This window comes from Echiichthys vipera, assembly GCF_963691815.1.
Source record: "Echiichthys vipera genome assembly, chromosome: 9".
Classification (NCBI taxonomy): Eukaryota; Metazoa; Chordata; class Actinopteri; order Perciformes; family Trachinidae; genus Echiichthys; species Echiichthys vipera.
The window spans coordinates 23,484,102-23,504,783 of NC_139834.1; the positions used below are offsets into that span (position 1 = coordinate 23,484,102).

The 20,682-nt window shown below is 41.4% G+C and overlaps 2 protein-coding genes across 4 annotated transcripts in view; both read right to left on the bottom strand.

Moving 5' to 3' along the window:
- Positions 1–424: 424 nt before the first annotated feature.
- Positions 425–9,219, bottom strand: borcs6 (BLOC-1 related complex subunit 6). 2 transcript variants are annotated; one of them, XM_083919425.1, is made up of 7 exons: positions 9,185–9,219; positions 6,740–7,365; positions 6,141–6,321; positions 5,790–5,972; positions 1,699–1,862; positions 1,456–1,539; positions 425–835 (listed from the first exon to the last, which is right to left on the bottom strand). In XM_083919425.1, the coding sequence occupies exons 2-7, from the start codon at positions 7,352–7,354 to the stop codon at positions 710–712; spliced, it is 1,353 nt and encodes a 450-aa protein (XP_083775551.1). In that variant the 5' UTR covers positions 7,355–7,365; positions 9,185–9,219; the 3' UTR covers positions 425–709. The 2 variants fall into 2 exon arrangements, with proteins under 2 accessions (XP_083775551.1, XP_083775552.1); XM_083919426.1 differs by lacking the exon at positions 5,790–5,972.
- A 7,389-nt stretch (positions 9,220–16,608) lies between these two features.
- Positions 16,609–20,682, bottom strand: part of sema3h (sema domain, immunoglobulin domain (Ig), short basic domain, secreted, (semaphorin) 3H) — a 61,237-nt gene continuing 57,163 nt past the window's right edge. For both annotated transcript variants that reach the window (XM_083920660.1, XM_083920659.1), the window contains exons 17-18: positions 20,538–20,680; positions 16,609–20,176 (exon numbers count right to left, since the gene is read on the bottom strand). In XM_083920660.1, the coding sequence (XP_083776786.1) occupies positions 19,721–20,176; positions 20,538–20,680 (599 nt within the window). In that variant the 3' untranslated portion in view covers positions 16,609–19,720. The remainder of the gene's footprint in view (positions 20,177–20,537; positions 20,681–20,682) is intronic.

Here is a 20,682-nt window from a genome sequence, read left to right on the forward strand (position 1 = left end):
AAACAGACGGACAGACATGATGCTCCCCTCCCCTTATTCATCCCGCAGTGAAAGAATCTGATCTTTGTTGCATAAGATTAAAAAATAGACTTTCTGTTCCTGTGCAAAAGTCACTGTCTTCTGAGCAGTTCATATTGGCCTCTCCATAAGCGAAGAGAGAGACAGAGAGAGCAACATCGCCCCCATGTGGGGAGGAACGGTTAGTGCAATCTGAACAAAGCCGATTGGACGGATGACGACACTATTCCACCTCAGACTGTAAACTGGGAAAAGAGGACATCTCCCCACACAGTGTGTCTGTGTGTGTCTACACGTGTGTGTGTGTGCTCAGGGCACTTGACCAAGTGTCTCCAAAACAGGTTAAATTATGAGATTTTGTTTCAAGACAACTCCATTAGAGAAAGTGAGGTTGCTTTTTCTTTAAAAAAAAAAAAAAGAAAAAAAGAAAGATCTCAGGCCCGAGAGCAAATCAAGCACAATTCAGTTGCGATCTCACAACACAAACATGGTCATCTTCCAATGATGAACAAGCGGAGGGACTATGAGCGCCAATCATCCAGCATGCCTAGTAGCAATGGTTCCAGGAATCCAGAGGTGCACTTAATCTTTGCTGCAGTGTGTGTGTGCTACCTGAAGAAAGGTGGGGTTTTTTTACTTGCAGACAGCCTCGTTCGGGATGTGCTTGACGTTGGGATCTATGCTGGCAGGCTTACTTGCAGATAGCCTCCAGAGTGTCCAGGGTGCGTTTGATGTCACGGATCTGTGCAGCCAGGGTGTGTATGGGCTGCATGGAACGATCCAGCTCCTCGCAGCGAGCCATCAGTGTGTACATGCCCTATGGAAGCAAAAATACAAGGCGGGGAATAAAAATATCCTCAGGTGAGGATAAAGTGATGGAAACATGAAAACATTGAATTATTTCTGTCTCTTTATGATGACACTGTCGGCGATGTGGTTTTTACATAAGGTTATTGGATTGTACTACTCATGTTGTATTTATATCAGTGATCTATTTATTGATATACGTGATGCTGATCTTGACACTCAGCACTTTACATTATTTACATTATGTTAATGTCTGAAATTCGATGATGGGAAGGTCAACCCTGGACAGGCTTATTCACAAAGAAATGATGGCATCATTATTGTCTTGTTTGTCCTATTCCTGTAAAAGGACCCATTGATGCAATTATTATGATAGGTTATCCAACAAAGGAAGGTTACATATATGTGTCTAAGAGGAAGTAGGACAGACAGCACAATTCAAAGGAAAGGTTCAGCCATCTTCTATCTGTACCTCTTTTGTAGCGAAAGTGCTTCATTCGTGTTCTGGTGGAGCCTCAACTTGCTCCTTAGGTTTTGTGATTTCCTACGTTTCCCAGAATTACTACCAACAAACCCAGAGGAAAGCTTCCTGTCAAAGGAACCCACCCACACATACACACACAGTGTCACCTTTATACTCATGTCCACAGACTCTCCCAGGCTGTCAACAGAGTCTCTGTAGGTCTGGATGTAGCCCACACTCAGTGCTGTCATCTAGATGAATAGACAGATGGACAGAGAGATCAATCAATTACACAAACAAACACGGGTGAGAATTACACAATGTGTGAGTGTGTGAGACAACATGAGAGCATGGAACAAAATGACAAAGCTAAATGCACTAAACACAATGGATGACAGTTTCAGACTCACATTCTGGATGGTTCCATTGAGGCTGCGCATCATCATCTCCACACTGTGCGCCACCTCCTGGGTGTGTCTCTGAAGATCCAATAGGACAGTGGGATCAATGGGAGGGATGTCGGCTGGTCTCCGTGACAACCCCCGGCTTCGGTAGATGGGACCTGAGCAGTCCGCTGGAAAGAAATACTTATGAGATTAGATGGATGATATACACAAGGGTTGTGGCTAAAGTTTATTTTCCATTGATTATTAGATCAATAGTACTCTCTATAAAACCTTTAAAAACAAGCCACATTCAATGAACCCTCATTCAAAACCCCAAAGCTACAAGGATTTAAAACAGATCAAAGCAGCAAACCAGCTAGTGTTTACTTTTTGGCTTGACGATGAGATGACAAATGATTAATTGCTTCTCAAAATTGACTTTTTGATTATCACTTTTCATCGACTGATAAATTATTTCTACCACACAGGCACAAAGTGTGTGCAAGCACATGCTGAAATAGACAAAAGGACACAAATTATACACAAGAGAAACTGGAGAATTATGCCAATTTGAAGAAACAGCTGCTCTCACAAAAAACACCGCCAGCACAAGTTAAAACAAATTATGGCACTTAATCAAAATAAACACTTTTGCTTTGAATTGTTAAATCTTGGTATATACAAAAGACGTGTGACTGGTGGACCAAAGAGGGGAGGAAAGCAGGTTTCCATCTCTGAAAACGATTCCTGTCAGGCTGCAGCAGGACTTTAGTTATAAATCCCCCCAGTCTAAACAAAGTCTGAGTCATCCATCCTAATTGAATCAGAAGGTAGAGGGAATGAGCTGTCACAGAGGGCATATTGACTGTGTTCCTGTGTTTAAATTGAGTGCCCAGTTTGGCCGCCGCTGGAATCCAGAGGGGTTTTTCTCTGAGTGAAGGGCAGCAGTTCAGTGTCTACCACCTGGAAAATTTGACAAGACAGATGGCTGCAAACAGACAGGCTGCACTAGGCAAACCTGCCGAACTCGGAGAGATGATTTAATTTCTGAAATTGCTTTATGTGTGTGACCTTTTCCAAAACTATCTCTGTGTCAATTTCGGTGGGGTTGAGACTCTGCTGTTCGTTAAAAACACAGACTCCAGGAAGAAGTAACAGTAGAATAATTCATCGAAAAATCTCACCAAGAGATAAGAATAATAAGCTGGTTGGGATTCAGTGAGCAAACCTGGGATATTCTCGTTGTGAGGGGAGGTTTCTCCAACCAAGGGTCCATCCTTCACATTGTACTGCATTATACAGGACAACCAGCTGCCTTTGAAATGTATCCTTATAATGTGGCGTTACCCAAAGAGTGTTTCACAACCCGGCCTTGGCTAAATTAGTCTAAAGGGTAGAACCTGTAGAATAAGAGAAAGACTCAAGAGTGTTGTGTACTTGACACCAGATAACCTGTCAGACAGCTATCAAACAAGCTGTTTTAATGTTTTTTCCTCGTTATGTGTGTTTTGTTAAAGTGATGTTTTGCTGATTTAAATCAAGCCCCAACCACAGCGACTACCTCAATGATCCAATATGTCAGTGCTAAAAACTGCAGTTGTCCGGGTGGCCACTAGGGGCAGTGTGTATAATAGAGCAATTTCTGATTGACCCCCTATGTTAAACAGCCCGTTTTCACAGCACCATTAAACCTATTTAAGGCCTGGTACGAAAAAACATTTTAGTCTGTATGTTTAGGTCATATTTCCATGACAACACTGAGGGGGGTGAATTTTTTATGTACCAGGCTAGTTTTTATTTTATTGGAGGTTAAAGTTTATGAATAATTAGTGGCGTGGCCTCGAGTAGCAGCTAGCTGCTGGCCCTCACTTTTCCTCGGAGGTAAAGGTCAGCCAGATGGAAGTATCTCTCTCCCCCTATCGTCACATCAATTCCCTTTTCTGGTAAGAGGAAATGAGGCAGAGTTCGACTAGATGGCGACTCCCGTAGCCGAGGACGATTGGATCAAGTTGAGAGAACGGACCCCGACGAGTATGCTGGGTTCATTTTTATGCAGAATGGGATTTAAATCCAGTTCTACGTCAAACCCTTCCCAACGTGGAGGAGCTCCCCATGGAGCAGAGGTCATTTTGTGTCGCGGCAACAGTCTGAACCAAGAGAGCAAACTTTTTTTCTGACTATTAAATATCCACATTGTCAACAGCAGCCTGCACAGCTTCACTTCTTCCTTCACATGTAACATTACCCTGCATCACTGCTTACCAAAGAGCATTTTACGAAGAAGCAAGTCAACAAATCAGCTTATAACTCAACAGAATTTTTTTACAGTAGCTACCGTCAGGTAGCGTGAACAATGGACAGTGGAACTACTGGAGTTACTGAGCCTCGAAGAGAGAGAGTGATAATTGTTCCTTCTACTAGGCGAGGATAGTAAGCAACACAACCTGCCCACTTATTAATGCTACTGTCTAACTCTGCTTTTATCATGCAAAGTGTTTCATTCTGAGTTCTAGGTTTCTGGTCCAAATTGGGATTCTTACAGCTGTTTCTTGTTGTGAACAGAAACTAGTCTGGTAGCGGTAGCCATGTTGCTAACGATATGAATAAGGAACTGATCCAGTGACTGGAGAGCCAGCCTGACGAGCTCGATCTACTTGTTGATATAAAAATCAACGGACAGAAAATATGTTAACAGCCTTTCTCTTGTGCAGTTTTTTTGTAAACAAATGCAGTGTGTCTTGTGTTGTTGGTAACATTAGCTCTGAGGAAAACAGAAAGTGCTCCATATCTGGTTATCTTTATGACAGCAATACAACTTGGAAATTCTAGGAGGTTGCAACTGTTGGCACTTTAAATGAAAAAACAAAAATGGAATGGGTTACTGTACAGGCGTTAAAACAAGAAATTATCTGTGAGCCTGAAAAGCTGTCCAAGAGGAAAGGTGCACAATGTATTGAATTAAGTACCATTCTATGAATTTATGCCGCTCTATGCCTGAAATCCAGCATGGTGTCTGAGAACTTTAAGTCCTGTACTATAAAATTGAGGCAGTTTCAAATCACTAAATGAAGTACAATTTCCCCAGAGCAGGGTAAATAAACAAAGCTGCTGCATTGTGAACACTGCAGGGCGACAGATGGTTCATGTAAGCATCCCTCAGTTCATCATCAGAAAATGTGTTATATGTTCCTAACAGCTGGACATGGCTAACACTGATTAGCTCGGGGCAGTACGCTGAAGGCATTAAACCGCTTTTTTAACCACTAATACTGCTCAAAATAACACCAAACCGCAGTAGCATGATAAGAGTCCCTTCACATAAAATGAAGCACAGACAATGTAGTTAGTGAACCCAGAGTTTATTAAAAGAGTGTTTTGAAAGACTTACCAACTCGCTCTGGTACCAGCTCCTCTCGTAGCATAGTCCATTCAAGTCGATTACCAAATACAATCCAAAAAGAAGGAGCCCATTGCTGCTTTGTTTTATGTGTAAGGACTCTTATCATGCTACTGCAGAGGTTTGGTGTTATTCTGAGCAATATAAGTGGTTAAGAAAGCCGGTTTAATGCCTTCACTTTACTGCCCTGAGTTAATCAGTGTTAGCCACGACCAGCTGTTAGCGGCTCTCCCGGATTTCTCCCTTAATAGTTAATACACGAAAAAAACTGTCCCAATGGCTTATTTGATGTATGCAAGTGCCGAAAAAGACCATGGGATGATTTTGCGCCAGAATTGCACTTTAAATATAAATCAGTTATGAAAGCAACCTACGTTTATTGATGGACTACACGCCCATCCTCTATATCTGGACATATACTGTATGCACAAATCAATTGCAACACATCAAAAAGGCACACCAAAAGATAAACATTTATACTATTCATTAAATATATTATATATATATTTTTTTTCTGAATTAAGTACAAATACAAACCTACTTCTCTGTTTGCACACACCTACAGGAATTCTGAATCCTCTCCACAAAAGGATGACACTATAAAATATTAAGTGGGTCTTCTCCTTATTGGGTTATGAATTAGAATAATAAAATAAGAGAGTTTGACTTCATTTGTTTTAATAAAACCTAGGGAAGTTTGCTTCGGCTCTATACTCACAGTCACTGCAGTCCAGACTGGGCTTGGAGCTCATCTTGATTTTCTGCTCCAGGTTCTTGGTGATGAAGTTAGTCAGGTCACCCTCCTGGCTGACCGTCCCCTCTAGCTCTAGAGCCGAGGAGATTGTGGCCCGCCGGCCCTCTGACTGGCCACCTCTGCCCCCTCCCCGGGCCCCTGAACCACCTGTGTAGAATACACAGTAAGTGCTGACTGATTTAAAGTTGGAAGCCCTGCTTTCCACTATTTTTCTGTTAATTTATTGCTTTCCTGAAAGTTGTTTTTTGTGTACTGTATCAATAGAATCGAAGTAATGAGCCAAACGGCAGTAAAATCAGTTGGACAGATATCTACCTCCACAAGCTTGGCTGATTTCGTCCAGGCTCTTGCTGTCCTGCATCCCCCGCACGTTGCGTACCCAGACCTGAGCCATGACGTGGGGAGGGCAGGGGATATCATCTGAAGGAAGAAGAGGAGGTGGAGAAGAGGAAGAGGTGCTTGGACCAGGGGCTGAGGAGGAGTAGTGTCGTGAAGGCTAAAAAGAAAGTGAGGAGGTGAACAGAGAATGGAGCAGAAGAGGAAGTGAAGAAGAGAAATTAAATTAATGCTTATTAAATCTCGCAAACAAATCATAATGAAACCAGCCCATAAGGTGCACATTTCTCTTGCTGTCTGTAATTCACCGCTTCTCTTTGGTGGACAGCGTCATGTCTCACCCTCTGATTTAACCATTAGGAAAAACAATGATAAACTTGGCAGTTACACGTAGATTGTCAATGTATTGTAGTTCATTTGAAGCACACTGAAGTCTCACCATTTACCAAAACATAATTTACATGCACTGAGCTCTATTCACTATTCTAGCACTATTCTCTCTTAGTCCCATGATGCCGTCCACTCTCTCTGGTACACATAATCTAATAAAGATGAAGATAATGCTACAGTCCACTCACCTCCACCTCTGTTCTCCCTCCTGCACGCGGATTAATCCACTTTTTTTCATTTTTCTCATCTTCCTCCTCATCCTGTTTCTCCTTCTCTCCATCTTCCTCCTCATCCCGGCTGTCAGTGTCTCCATCTACTGTCTCCGCCTGCTGTCTGCCTGTAGTGGCAGGGCCGCCTCGCTGAGATAACTCTTTGGAGTGTGCTTGCTGTGCTGGGTCCCACAGCAGAGCTGCACCAGGAGGCTCGACAGAGTTTGAGGCCTCATGAATGTCTGTGTCTTTGGAGCCTGATTCTGAATCTTCTGAGTCCCCTGTGTATGTGGCAGCAGGGAGGGACGGGTCTGTCACATGAGAGGCACGTGACGATAAGCTAGATGTTCTCCCATTATTGTACCTCTCTGTGTCCAAGTGGCCTTCACCATCATAAACTTGGTTTTCGACATCTAAGTGGTTCTCAGTGTTTCCAAGGGCTCTGTCCTCTGATGCCTCCCCAGGACAGGGCACTCTGCTCCCCGCACATTTCACAGAGACTGGAACGTGAGGGCCGTTCTCTGAAGAGAGGGGTGTCACAACCCCGTTAGCTGTTTCTGGCACTTCTGTGCCAATCACAGGGGAGAGACTCATCCCTCCACCTGCTGAAGGAGAAGATGTTAGAGGTTTTTAAATCCATATTTAATCAATAATTCAATTATAGTGTTCTACCATGTGTCAAAAGGGTTTTACCATGTAACACAGCTGTTTGCTAAGGCTGGGAATCATTACAGTGGACCTACCGATACCAAAATAATGCATATTTTTCATACCGTTGTCAGAGGAATATAAACATGTTTAACCTATTTTCCTTACTGGATGCATCAGTTTTTTAAAAAAAAGGACTTTACTCGTATCTGAAATATCTGAATTTTCATTATTCAGTGCTGTGGACACGTTGTAGCTGGTATTAACAAGTTTTGAGGTTCAATATCTCACAATAGGGTTGAGCAATATGGGTACAATCTTCCATTATGGTACATGCAATTTTAAATCAGTCCATCTCACATTGCAAACTATGGTCTAATAATCAGAGATGGCACAACATCTGATGGTTGACTAATGTGTATTACCTCACTTATAGACCTACCCTGATTCTCTGCTTGCAGACGTTTGTGTTTTCTTCAAAGCATCAATAAACAATAAAACTGTTGTGTTCATGAAAAATAGTAAATGTATATTCAGGGGAGGGACTGGATTAAGGGCTGGAATCTAAAGATAGGTGCAACATTTCAATGCTGCAGTTGAAGATTTAAGTTTATCCTCACTCAGCCTCCAGAGATCTTAACCTTGGGTGTGCTAATGTGAAGACTATAACTCAAATCATCACACTCCTTTGTATCACATTATTTTTCATTGTGGCCAAGACAAGGCTGTTTTATGGGACAGCTTCTTATCACTGGTTTCCTGTCTGTCAAAGAATTTATTTCAAAATACTTCTGTTGGTTTACAAAGCACTGAATGGTTTAGGACCAAAATCTGCTCCGCTACGAACCATCCAGACCTCTCAGATCCTCTGGGACAGATCTGCTCTGTGTCCCCAGAGTTAAAACTAAACATGGAGAGGCAGTATTAAGTTTTTATGCTCGACATATCTAAAACAAACTCCCAGAAAACTGCAGGTCTGCTGCAACTCTCAGTTCTTCTAAATCAAGACTGAAGACTTTTCTGTTTGCCGCTGATTTTCAGTGAACCAACTATTTTTTTAGACTGCCTTTACTGCAATGTAACTTCCATTACATGTCTTGAAAATGACAATAAATGCTTCCAATGATCTTTTACTTATATTATTCAAATGTCATTATATATGTTTACCAACATTATTCTCAAAATTGTAATAATTTTACATGTTCAATGTTTTTAAATGTCATTTCATATGAGTTTCTTTCCAATGCTTTTAATGTTTTATGTACAGCCCTTTAAATTACCTTGTTGTTGAATTGTGCTACACAAATTCACTTGCCTTTGCCAATCATGGATTACAGTTTCAGTATAGTGTGAAATGACGTCAGACTGTATTAGGTTGCTTAGTGTAGCATTAGCTCACACACTAAACTGACTCAGTGTTAACGCCAGCTCAAGAAGAAGAAGAAGCAAACAACGTCCGTGGAGGTTGAACAGAAGTCAGTGGGCAAAGACTTCGGGAACAAAGACATAAATAAGACATAAAAAGTGTCTGTCAGCAATGAGGAAGTGGATGCACTGCTGTCATTAGCTCGCTGTTCATGTTGTTGAATGATGTTAGCGCAGCGCGGCTAACATTAGCTGTCCAGGCCTTTAAATCACTTTGCTTTCTCAGCTCAGTCTTTGTTTGTCTCTCGCTGTTAAACGACAGATGGTCACTGATAATAGAAAATGTTACCTATATATTATGACGGTCATATGTGTGTGCCTCGGAGCTTAGATTAATGAAAAAACACTCACCAGTGTAGTTCCTGTTCAGAAAAATGTAAGAAACAACCGAGTCCGACACGAAAATCCTTCCCCGCGCCTCTCAAAAGAAAAGTTCCGCACTGGAAAAATAAAATTCGTTTCAAGCGAAATCTTCCTTTCTTCCTCTTCTTTGAATCTTAATGCAGGGGGAGTTTCTATTGACATAACAGTGTATAACAGAGTAAAATATTGAAATTGTTATAATTGGTGTTGAAAACCTGCCTACTGTAAATATTTCCAGCTCCTTCTTGCTGAGCAACAGCAACTCCCTCATGTTGTGGCTGTGTGACTTTATTCATCTCTGTCCACAGCATCACAGTTCATCCTTATAGACTGTATAATGAAAATATTTATACAGTCTATGTTCATCCTGCATGTTTCTCTGTTCTCCCACAGATGGAGACAAACACCACAGCCACTCAGGCTATAACTTCCCCAAGAAAAGGCTACAAGTTGCATATTGGTGATTTCATAATGAAAAATGTATAGTAGCAGGGCATCCTGAAGGCCTGACCAGTAAACTCAAATCAAATATGAAATAAGCTATTTAATGCTTGTTAACCTTGAAGATATTAGGTGTATTTTGGGATAAAACACAATTTTAATGGAATCTGTATCTGTATCTGTACCTTTTACACTAATGTCATAACACCCAAGAATCAGTGTAGGCCTATCCTGTTTCGACTTTGTGCTCCTGTATGTCATTTTCAGTTACTGGCCTACAACAGCCACTTTGCTCTTCTGCTAAAATGTCAGTATTACATCTACTCATCTGGACATCGGAAAACCTGGAAAACAAAGTGCCGATTGGATACTGAATGGCAGTCTTTTGAGAAAGAAAACTTATAGTTGCACTTATTATACGGCACAATACATAGCAGTAATACATAATGATGTAATTGTTATTGATTTAAACATAAAATCCTTACTTGTGATATTATACTCACAATATCGTCTTACAAACGGGTGTGTTATTATTCTCATTAGATCCAGAGCTCATTAAAATAAGTCTCCTGTCTGCAAAAGGACAATCACACGCGCAGTTGTGTCTATTTATATTAGCGGCAAAACTGCTGTTCTTGTTTTGCTTTAGCTGGATTTAAGAAATGTGTTTGAAATCATTTAGACTGATGGTGAACAGAATGGAGTGGGGGTTTAATAAATGACGAGGCCTCGGTTTTGCATGTTTGCCTCCACAGTGGAAGCCAAGCCAGCGCCTGTGGCTTTTCAACCCCTTGAATGTGGCGAGAAATGACAAACACTGCTGCAGCATAGGAGAGAGGATTAAAAACCACAGTGTCACCACATCTAAAGATCTTGTAAAAATTCTATTTTACCTCCTCCATCCAGGCCAGCTGCTCCCTTTACCTCGGTGGGGATTTGGCTTTTTTTTTTTGTCCTATTGGTTCCCTCTCCTTTTGTGCCAAATATCAAAGCGTGAGGCATTTACCTAAAGACAATTTGGTCTCTGAAATTAGTCAATTGTTGCCAGAGTTTCCCAATAGAACACTTAATAACCACCATGACCTTCACCAGATTTTATTTTTCTTTATGAGGAGATTACTGTCAGAGAAGCTTATTTTAACACACAAGTATCTGCCACAAGAAAGGCAACATTTAGGAAAATGAGGCATACGAAGCCAATTGAAAGCACCTGCCTTCAAACAGATGTGGTTTTTCCATAATAAAAGCTGGAGACTGCATGTTGCACATTGGTAACCCAAATGACAGTGAGGGTCTATAAATCATGTTCCCTTAAATTGAAAATATGAATTGCATCCCAGTTCAGGGGCAGGTCATATCTGAGATGAACAAGCTCCTCCTACTCACATGAGACTGTCTATCCTTACAGAGACCAAAACTAATGCTTTACATGTTCCTCATCAGCGTTTAACACCGGGAGGTCGTTCTCAAATGGCAGACAAAGGGTATATAACTGAAAGAAGGGGCCATACACTCTAAACTGCAATGCAATCTTGTTGTTTTAATTACTATAGATCAATAATGTTTCAGCGAAATTTGCTTTCTTTGGACAAAGTGGCACTAAATAAATATACAATAGAACTCAGTTTTATGAAAATGTACCTTGCGTAAGTACTTGGAATCTTCAGTATTAATATTTTTATATTTATATCCAAGAAGGCTTATGTCATGGGGGGGAAATGGTCTTTGAATGACTTTTTGAAAGGTTGTCATGGCTGGTGTATTTATCAAGAATGCTCAACCAGATGCTCAAGTGGTTACAAGTCAGAGAAAGAGACATCAACAAATAGAGACGTCTGTGAAAATATGTGCATTCATCAACCATGAACCATCAACCAAGTCCTTAAACGTTCACTGTAATTAGCTTGAGATTCACAGAGTACCGTCCAAGGCAGTTAGCTGTAAAATTCAATTTTAAGCATGAGCAGACAGTTTCATCCGGCATGAGAACTCCACTGAAAGGGATACTGCGGTGAAGTGCACAAACCTTTATTACACCTAAAAGGCACTTTGATGAGCAAAATGGTGAAAAGAAGACTTTCTGGTCAACTGAGTACTGCAGGAAAATAGTCAAATGGGTAGATGAATCACACACTGTGTGACAAATGCCAAATGCATCTCCTCCGGACTGCTTGTTTTCTACTCTGAAATGTAGTTTGGTGCATACTCCAACCATGATGTACGGTTTTTATTGAGTCCATTGCAGGAAACAGAAAATGGCAATAAATAAAAACCCACTCCCACGCCTGTAAAATCCTGTCGTTGTGACAGCTTGTTATCATGTTGGTGTTGGATGTCCTTTATTCTGGTCTGAGTCCAGGTGGTTTGGTAAAGTGAATCTATCACTTTGTATCAGGAATATACTCGTACATCTGTCGCAATTACTGCTGCTCTGTGTTTTATTCTGAATCTGTTGTAATTTGTGGTTTGAATCACTGCCTTACTATCTTCATGGGATACAAGATTGGTGTAAAAATTAGCTTTGCTGTTGAATTGTTACCAGCCACATTTATGCCCAAACTCCCCACAGCTGCCCTCAGACTTTTACCGTACAAATACAAAAACGATTTGTGTCTCCACAAAATTAACATGCCTGACATATCACATTACCATTTTTGTATTCTGGGCATGCGTGTGCCAGTGTAAACATGAAGCAGATTGTGGAAGGAGGAAGAACATGTAAAAAGTAAGACCAGACATTTCTTAGCTTGGACCAATGATGAGGTTGAACTGTTACTGAAAGAAACACGAGTATAAAACGGTAATGGCGGTAGAAAACACAGATTCGCAGGGACTAGTTTTAGTTTAATGTGGGGATTAGGAGTCGTTGGAAAGCAAAGACGGTGCACATTATAACGGTAGCGGGAGAATCATCCATCGCTGGAGGAGGTCATGGCAATGGGAAAGGAACACCCACAGGAGAATGATAAAATAACCAAAGGTATTTGGTACTATCTAACTGATAAGACTGACTTGGATGTCTGTGTGATCATTTCCAAATGTTTCTGTTTTCACCCTAGGGTACAGAGTTTTAAAACTAACGTGGGCTCAGCAGCACAATGTCTTCCATTTTAGGGGCTCAGAAACACTGGAATACTGCGGATGTGAGGCTAATGGGAATGTAATTCATTTTTGATGCATTCGGTCCAAAAGAAATTTAGGTGACAAAGACAAATTTTGACCTGGTGATGGCACTTGATGAAAAGTCAGGAGATTGCCAGTGTCATTACGATTCAACCTTTGGGGACCATGAATGTCTGTACCAATTGTCACAGTAAATCATCCAGTATTTGTTGAGATATTTCAGTCTGGATTAAAGTGATTGACCAACAAACACCACCATCCCTAGAGTCAAGAAAACATGTAGCAGCTCTGAAGGATAGGATACTGTCTGGGGTCAGGAGTATAAAGGGAAACCGAAAAAAATACCTCTCATTTACCACAAGAACCTCAAAATGTTTCTGTCTAAAAGTGTGTGTGATGAACAAGATGAAAAGATGAATAGAGAATAGGCAGCGATTAGAACAAGTTTCCACTGCTCACGTGAAAATATAAATAGCTTTTTTTTTTTTTAAATCCCCCTCCAGAGAGTACTCATATAGTATTCACCAGGACCTCAAAGGGTAAACTGACACTGGTTAGTCAGAAAAGCCTGTGTAAATTGCACGACTATGTGTTGCCCTTTGGCTATTACGGTATAACAGGAAAGTCTATATACAAGATAATTATGGTATCACTTCTATACTTTGTCAGACAGTAGAGGCTTGTAGGAAATCGAGGAGAAGGAATGTATCATTCTTAACCATATACTGCACTGCAATACACTCATTTATTTTTAATGCATGGTTTTCTGTTTTGTGATATCCTGTTTCTCAGAACACTATCAGTCCAGTCATTTCCTGAACACAACTCTCGACCATGATTACGCTCACCAAGTGAAGCCGAGCCGAAAAAATAAATGTAAAGCCACAATTTACCAGAGCAGAACCTCATAAACAAACAGCAGAAACATGAAGTACTGCTGACACCTTCGTTACCACAAGGATCTGGAAAGTAAAGGAACTAAAGTGAAGGTTTGTTGGGTATCCGGCATGAATGGAATGCATCTTTCACCCAGAAGGTTGTTCAGCAGAACATACCAGTTGTTGAACATTTAATATGAGAGAACTGTATGTGGTCACTTTGGCAGGGATGGATGGTGGTTTGGTGTATGGTATGTTGCTGTTTTGGAGTGAAAACAGAGAAATAACATAGCTGGAAAAGAATGAATCCAAGGCATTCAGGGAGCGCAGGCCTATGGTTATGCCCTATCTTGAAATGCTTATTAAAGTAAAAACTAATTTTTGTATCCACCCAGTCATTTGGATAAGCTCTGAAATTCAATTAAATCTTCCTTTGACCATGATACACCCTTCCACCAAGTTTTATGAAACTTTGGCCACTATTTTTGAAAGCGAAACAGGCAAAAGCAGCCAAGTGCTGAAAAGGGTATCTAGGATTATATCAGTTGAATCTCCACTCAACCTCGACAAGTTTTACATGGCTTAAAAGCACAAAGTCCTGTGGCTCTGCCTTTAAAAGCCTAAATAACTGTTTTTTTAAAACAAGTCACAAAAAATAAATTTTGATGAAAAAGGTGTTTGCGCCTTTGTAAATTTTGTTCAGTAGCTTTCCGACTAATTCTGACAGAAAGTAAACTCCAAAGTTACCTTTCAGAAAAAGACCAGGTTCATGACAGTCATGTTCAGGCTTGTGCTTTTTAAGAAGCTCTCAAGTTTGATGAGGGATGACACACATTTTTAAAATAATCCAAAATTTTTTTTATTGTTTATATAAGATAAAAAGTAGAATTTCCATTAACCAAACTAAAAAGCTAATAATAGATTGACATAGTTTTCACTTGTATATCTACTGTATGTACATGTGTTTCTGTGTAGTTGAGTATCTGGATATATCGTTTTTAAATGACGCAATAAACCACAAAACACAAGCGTACTGATTTGAAAGCAGACCTTTATACATATTTACAGAAAGTCTCCGCTCATAAGAGGAGATCAGCTGAAGACAGTTTCATTCTGTTTGCAAAGAAGTCGTTCGGGAAACTCACAAGAGACAAATACTGACATTGAGATGTAAATACAGCAAAACAGAGTAAAACACAAGGGGCCGTTGTAGTGAACGAGGAGCAGCTCTGCCCCGTCTTTGAGCAAAACACTAAATGTTTCAAATGGACCGCCATAAACATGTCTCATAGGAGTTCTGCCTCCTACTCGTGTGGTGTTTGGATTTGACACAGATATACACACATTACACACAAATACCCACAAGCCGGAGACCTTCGTACAAGCGTTATTATTTTCATATTCTTTAGTATGTTGGATGTAATGAATACTTATGTGAGAGCAGAGACCAAACAGAAACTCTGTGCAGTCTCCTCACAGGCAAAATGGAGGGTTGGAGCCCGAAAACAAGTGTCACATTTGGATTTGTTTGCAGAGCAGTGCCTGAGGTTTTAGCTCGCAGAATGTGTCAACATTTTTGAACAGCCTGCTTTTCTTCATTTGCATCTGAAAGCTGGACAACAATGCCATATGGCCGCATACAGCCAAGCTCATTCTGACTCTCTTAGGGGGTCGTCCCTATGTTCCCCAGGTCCTATCTTCCCCTCTTTTCCCCAAGAGTCCTATGTTCCCCGGTCGCATAAGCCTATGCCTATGATTTGATTCAGCATTTTGTTAGGGTTAGGGGTTACGGTCAGGGTTACGGTTAGGGGGTAGTGTTAGGGTCTACATGAGCCTATTTGCCGGGCAATTCAGCACTGATTCTGATAAAAAATAACAGAACGGGAACATAGGACCCCTTCAGTGAACAGCTGGGAACATCGGTTCCAATGTTACATACAAAGCAGGCAACAAGGACCCGGGGAACAAAGGTACGCTCCCCTCTCTTAGCTAGCCTCTTTCGTTAGCATCTGTACTGTAATGGTGAGGTTTTTTTTGTATGTCTTTCTGAAAAGTTAAATGTTTCTGAGGTTTTATGCTCAAGGAATCGTTTGACACGCTAGCTGTAATTCCTTTTTCAGTATTTGTGCAAAGCTAAGCTAACCAGATGCTCTTCTAAATCTTGGCAAGATAGCAAATAATCATATTTTCCAAAATGATGAACAATTACTGTAATATTTATACAACATTTACCACTGAACTCGATGGTTCAGTAGCCCTCAACATTTTGACAATGGTATAACAATAATTATTGTGTGAGCATGAGGCTTTGTCAATTGCTAGAGCATATAGCATATAGCCTATGTTTTTTTAATGCTAACAAAGCAACTACCATTTATCTCGATTAAAATAAAAGGTGTTCACACTTTCACAAAAATACCAGGATCATGTTTTCAGAAAGGCTGCTACGAAGAACAGCGTGCACCAGAAGCTAGCAAGCACGGAGCTAGACTTTGATTCCATACTTGTTTAAGTGTACTTAATATTATGAGGAAAAAGATATGACAACAAATATATGATGGTTATGTTGTTACTGTAGTATTAAACAGCCCAGACAGTATTTCTGGCTATGACTCACAAAACAATATTGTCTGTGAGTGCGCACATAACTATGTTTTACTTGTCATGCCCGTCATGCCCTAAATGACAGCTGTCTGAGAACACACCAAATGCGGATTTCATTTGGATCGTAGTGCCAGCTTGACACTCACCCACTGATATTTGAGGCGTGGCTGACACTTGTGCATTCAACACACTCCCATATAAACTCTCCCTTTACTCAAACCCACACACACACACACACACACACACACACACACACACACACACACACACACACACACACACACACACACACACACACACACACACACACACACACACACACACACACACACACACACACACACACACACACACACACACACACACACACACACACACACACACACACACACACACACACACACACGATCAGGAGTAGCTCAGCACTGGTTATCCCTTTCATGTGGCCAAAGTCAAGAAGCCAAGGAGCCAAGCCCATGTTCATTTTCTGTGGGCTCGCTCTGCTCTGAGTTGATATTTTTTTTTCTCTTCTTTTTTTTTTTGCAGCATCAAAGGTGTCTCCATCCACTGCTGAGTTCTACGTTTGGCAGATTTACTGGCTTGGCCTCAAACTTTGGCTTAAACTTTGTTGCAGCTCGCCTCACTCTGATGTCACTCATGTCAAACACACACACAGATGCATGCATAGACTACTGTACACACACGCACACGCACACGCACACACACACGCGCACGCACGCACGCACACACACACACACACACACACACATAAATAGAACCACCAGTGCAAAGGGATTGGGATCCTGCAGGACCCGGCATGGGATGCATTTACTCTAATAGAGACAGAATTGCGTGCTCAGCATCATCATTGTGGGATGAAACCGAATATTTGAAAATACGAAAAGCTGTTATTATTGGATTTAACTACGCATGCTAATGCAACATCTTCCAGTAAACCATACACAATATGAAGCTAGGTTTTAATTTAGTGAGTCTGTCTCCTTTCTCTCTGTCTGACTCTCTCTCACTATCAGCTCAGTTCTTATGTTTAAGCATTTGGTTTGTTCTGGAGCGCATCATAAACTGTCAGAGAAACATTTAAATGCCTACGGGATGGGGTAGATTCTTTAAAAAAAAAACACAAAACGATTGCAGGCAGGAGTGGGAAGGTGCATCAACAGCAGCAGATGAACAACAATTGTATATCTAGCACACACGAAAAAAAGAAAAGAAAGAAAAGTACTGTGGTGATTTCAGGGTATGGGCACAAAGACATAAAGTACATATATACAAAGACAGACCAACACAAATATTAAATAAGTGTCTATTTAGCGAGAAATCGTGGCTGGACTGGTCGGGAGCTTGACAGATTTCCAAACAAGCAGTTTCACTGAACAAATAAATACCACCAAGAAGAAAGTTATATAGTGGTGGAACAAATTGTGTTGGTTTAATATTTTAACATTAAGAACAAATCACAATTTACTGCGTTGCAAAGTTGCTGAAGTCGCTCAAATCACATGCCGGAGTCCACTCAAAGCCAGTCCTCTTTAACACTTTATCAAGTTCCAACTTTGTATAATAAAGGCTTTCTTTCTTATACTGTACATCAGGCCTGCTTCATACTTTACAGCCAGATGTCATTACCAGCTGGAGCTAGAGGACCAGCAATGTATTATTCCACTTCTCTAGCTGGGCTGGAACCCACTCAAAGTCACCTAAGGCCCGTTTTAAGTCTTGAGCCAAATGTTGAAAAACATGCATGATCTATACAGAGTCTCTTTGCACTTCAGTTCATACTTAGGTCCTCTTCTAAAAGTGTTTTCTTGTCCATTTCGTATCAAACCCTACTAGGTGGAGTTACTGGGGAGGCTTGATTGTGCCTCCTTTAATAGCAGCTAAACATTTCTTTTCCCGGAAACTTACAAAGCAAAATATTAAATTGAATGCATTTTACCTTTGTCCTACACAATAAACATTATTTTGTGGGACAGGCAAACTAACCAACACTTGTTATAAAACACACCAGATCCACTGTGTCTTCATTTCTGCTCACTTTTTCCCCACACCTACAGTCCTATACTAAGCTCTTTGTTGTGCGGTAGTGCCAGATATGTCCGTGAACACAACCAAACAAAAGGTTCTGAACCTCGAGGAGAACATAATGGAAACATCTCCTGCAGTGTGTCTGTACGGCGCCCTGGGAAAGTAGATCTGTAACCTCATCAAAGCTGCCGCCCTGCTTTTTCTCTGCCTTTCATCTTTGTGGTTACAGACAGTCATCTCGCGGTCAGACCCCACCTATCTGAAGAAACCAGCAAAACTCTCACTGTAGGTGAGCTGTTGATACATAATCCATGTGGGGGGAAAAGATGCATACATACACAATCAGTGCTATTTACTGCTATTCACAACCTACAGCAAATAATGACCTTCTCAAAGCCCTTTAATTAACTATAACTGCTGACTATTAACCCCTAAAAATAGCCACATCACAGAGAGTGTTTAAACACTTTTCTTTTACCTTCTCCCTTTGTCTAACTTTAACTGTTGTTTTTTAAGAACAATTCTCTGATGCCTGGTCTCTTTAATGTGTTCAAGGATACTCCGACATCTGAGATTTGCTAGTGAACAGCAGCCAAATCCTTTTCACCACATCTATGTTTGTTTTGTTTGTTTTTTTTCTTGTTCACTTTCCAACAAAGCTTGTCATTCAAACTCTTTTGAGCAGTTGACCCTCAATTCTATGAAGACCAAGGATTAAGTTTCCTTGAAATTTGGGGGAAAAAAATAAACACTGCTTGCAACTGCAATAACAATAAGCAATGTTTCCGTCAGATTGTTTTCAAAGCTTAATGAATATAATGGGAAACAGTGTCTGCCTGTTCTGTTTTGGAAAATAATTGGCATTGTGTGATTTACAATCAATGGGCAAAAACATGCAAAGCCACCAGTATGGTCCTTGAAGGCAGCACTAATTTCAGAGGGCCCGGATGATTTTTCAATTGCTAAATATCTACTTTGGGATTTTTTTTCCCTCTCCAAATCCAGAACATCCTCTCCCATGTCCTTGTCACGACACAGAGTCAGTTAAACTGAGTGATCTGGACGTGCTGTTCATCTTTCATTCAACATGCTATGCAGCCTAAGATATTCTATTTTACCTATTTATTCACAAGTCTTTTGTCCAGGTGCAACAATGTTTGTTGTTCACATCCTCCTGTACTTACGTCAGTCTGTTTGTGTGTAGCTTACTTTGAAAGTTTGTCACTATAATGAAAGGATGCCGTTTTTGTTGTAAATAAGTGCATGCGCATGTCATAGCCTCTGTACATACAGTATGTGTGTGTCTCAGTGTATAAGTTAAGTGTGTGTGTGTGTGTGTGTACGTGTACGTGTGTGTGTCTCAAGTGTGGATGTTAACATAAATGTGTGTGTTTAGGTCACTGAAAATCCGCGTTCTTGATACGCGACACATTCAAGCGCTCCTCGGTGCCCTCTGCTGCGGCTTGCTCCTGCTCTTCCTCCCCGCTGCTCTTCCTCCCCCTCCTCCTCCTCTTCCTCCCCCGTGCTTGTGCCTCTCCCCCCTCTCTCGCTCCTTGATTGGCTCCACCATGATGTCACTGTGGCGACGGTTGTTGCGTGGGGGGCGGTATCCTAGCGCCCGGCAGTGCTGACCTAGGTTTCCAGGGTGAATCAGCGCCATCATGTCCTCGTACCAGGGCTGGGTACCTGCGCTCTGATAAGAGGAGGAGGCCCAGGAAGCGAGGAGGCGATTGGCCGAGGGGCTCCAGACGGCGAGGCGGACGGTGACGGCGGTCCAGTGGTAGCCGTGCTCCTCCACTTGGCAGTGGTACACGCCCCCGTGAGACAGCTCGGCTTGACGAATCAGGACGCCACGCTCGATCACCACCAGCTGGTCACCTGTTACCACCTAGAGAGAGAGAGAGAGAGAGAGAGAGAGAGATAGAGAGAGAGAGAGAGAGAGAGAGAGAGAGAGAGAGAGAGAGAGAGGGAGAGAGAGAGAGAGAGAGAGAGAGGGAGAGAGAGAGAGAGAGAGAGATGAATGTGCTGAGTACTTGTGCTTTGGCTAATGGCCATAAATCAGTGATGATGGGGGCTGTGGATGACACTGATGGCCAAAACAAAAAAAAGTACACTTGCAAGGAACTCTCCTCTGTCTTTGCAATTATTGCCCCTGTATTTCAAATATATCCTCAAGTATTTAAGTTCCTTATTAATGACACATATATAAAGGTGAATACAGTAAAAAATGTGTATGTTTGTTTGTGTACCTGGTTAAGTTCAGGACTGTTCTCCCCAGCCTGTTTGTACCATGTAACAGCAGCGTGTCTAGATCGGGGCAGACACTCCAGGTAGGTGCTGTTGCCCTCGGCCACCATCATTATCCTTTGCTCCGCCTCCACCTGCAGGCCGGCT

Bases quoted from the DNA above. Each gene is read 5' to 3' on its own strand.
- borcs6 (XM_083919425.1), bottom strand. From the start codon at position 7,354: ATGAGTCTCTCCCCTGTGATTGGCACAGAAGTGCCAGAAACAGCTAAC. The intron at 1,863-5,789 runs GTGAGTATAGAG...ATTTCTTTCCAG, and splicing joins CAGTCTGGACTGCAGTGACT to CGGACTGCTCAGGTCCCATC. The intron at 1,540-1,698 runs GTGAGTCTGAAA...CTATTCATCTAG, and splicing joins TCAATGGAACCATCCAGAAT to ATGACAGCACTGAGTGTGGG.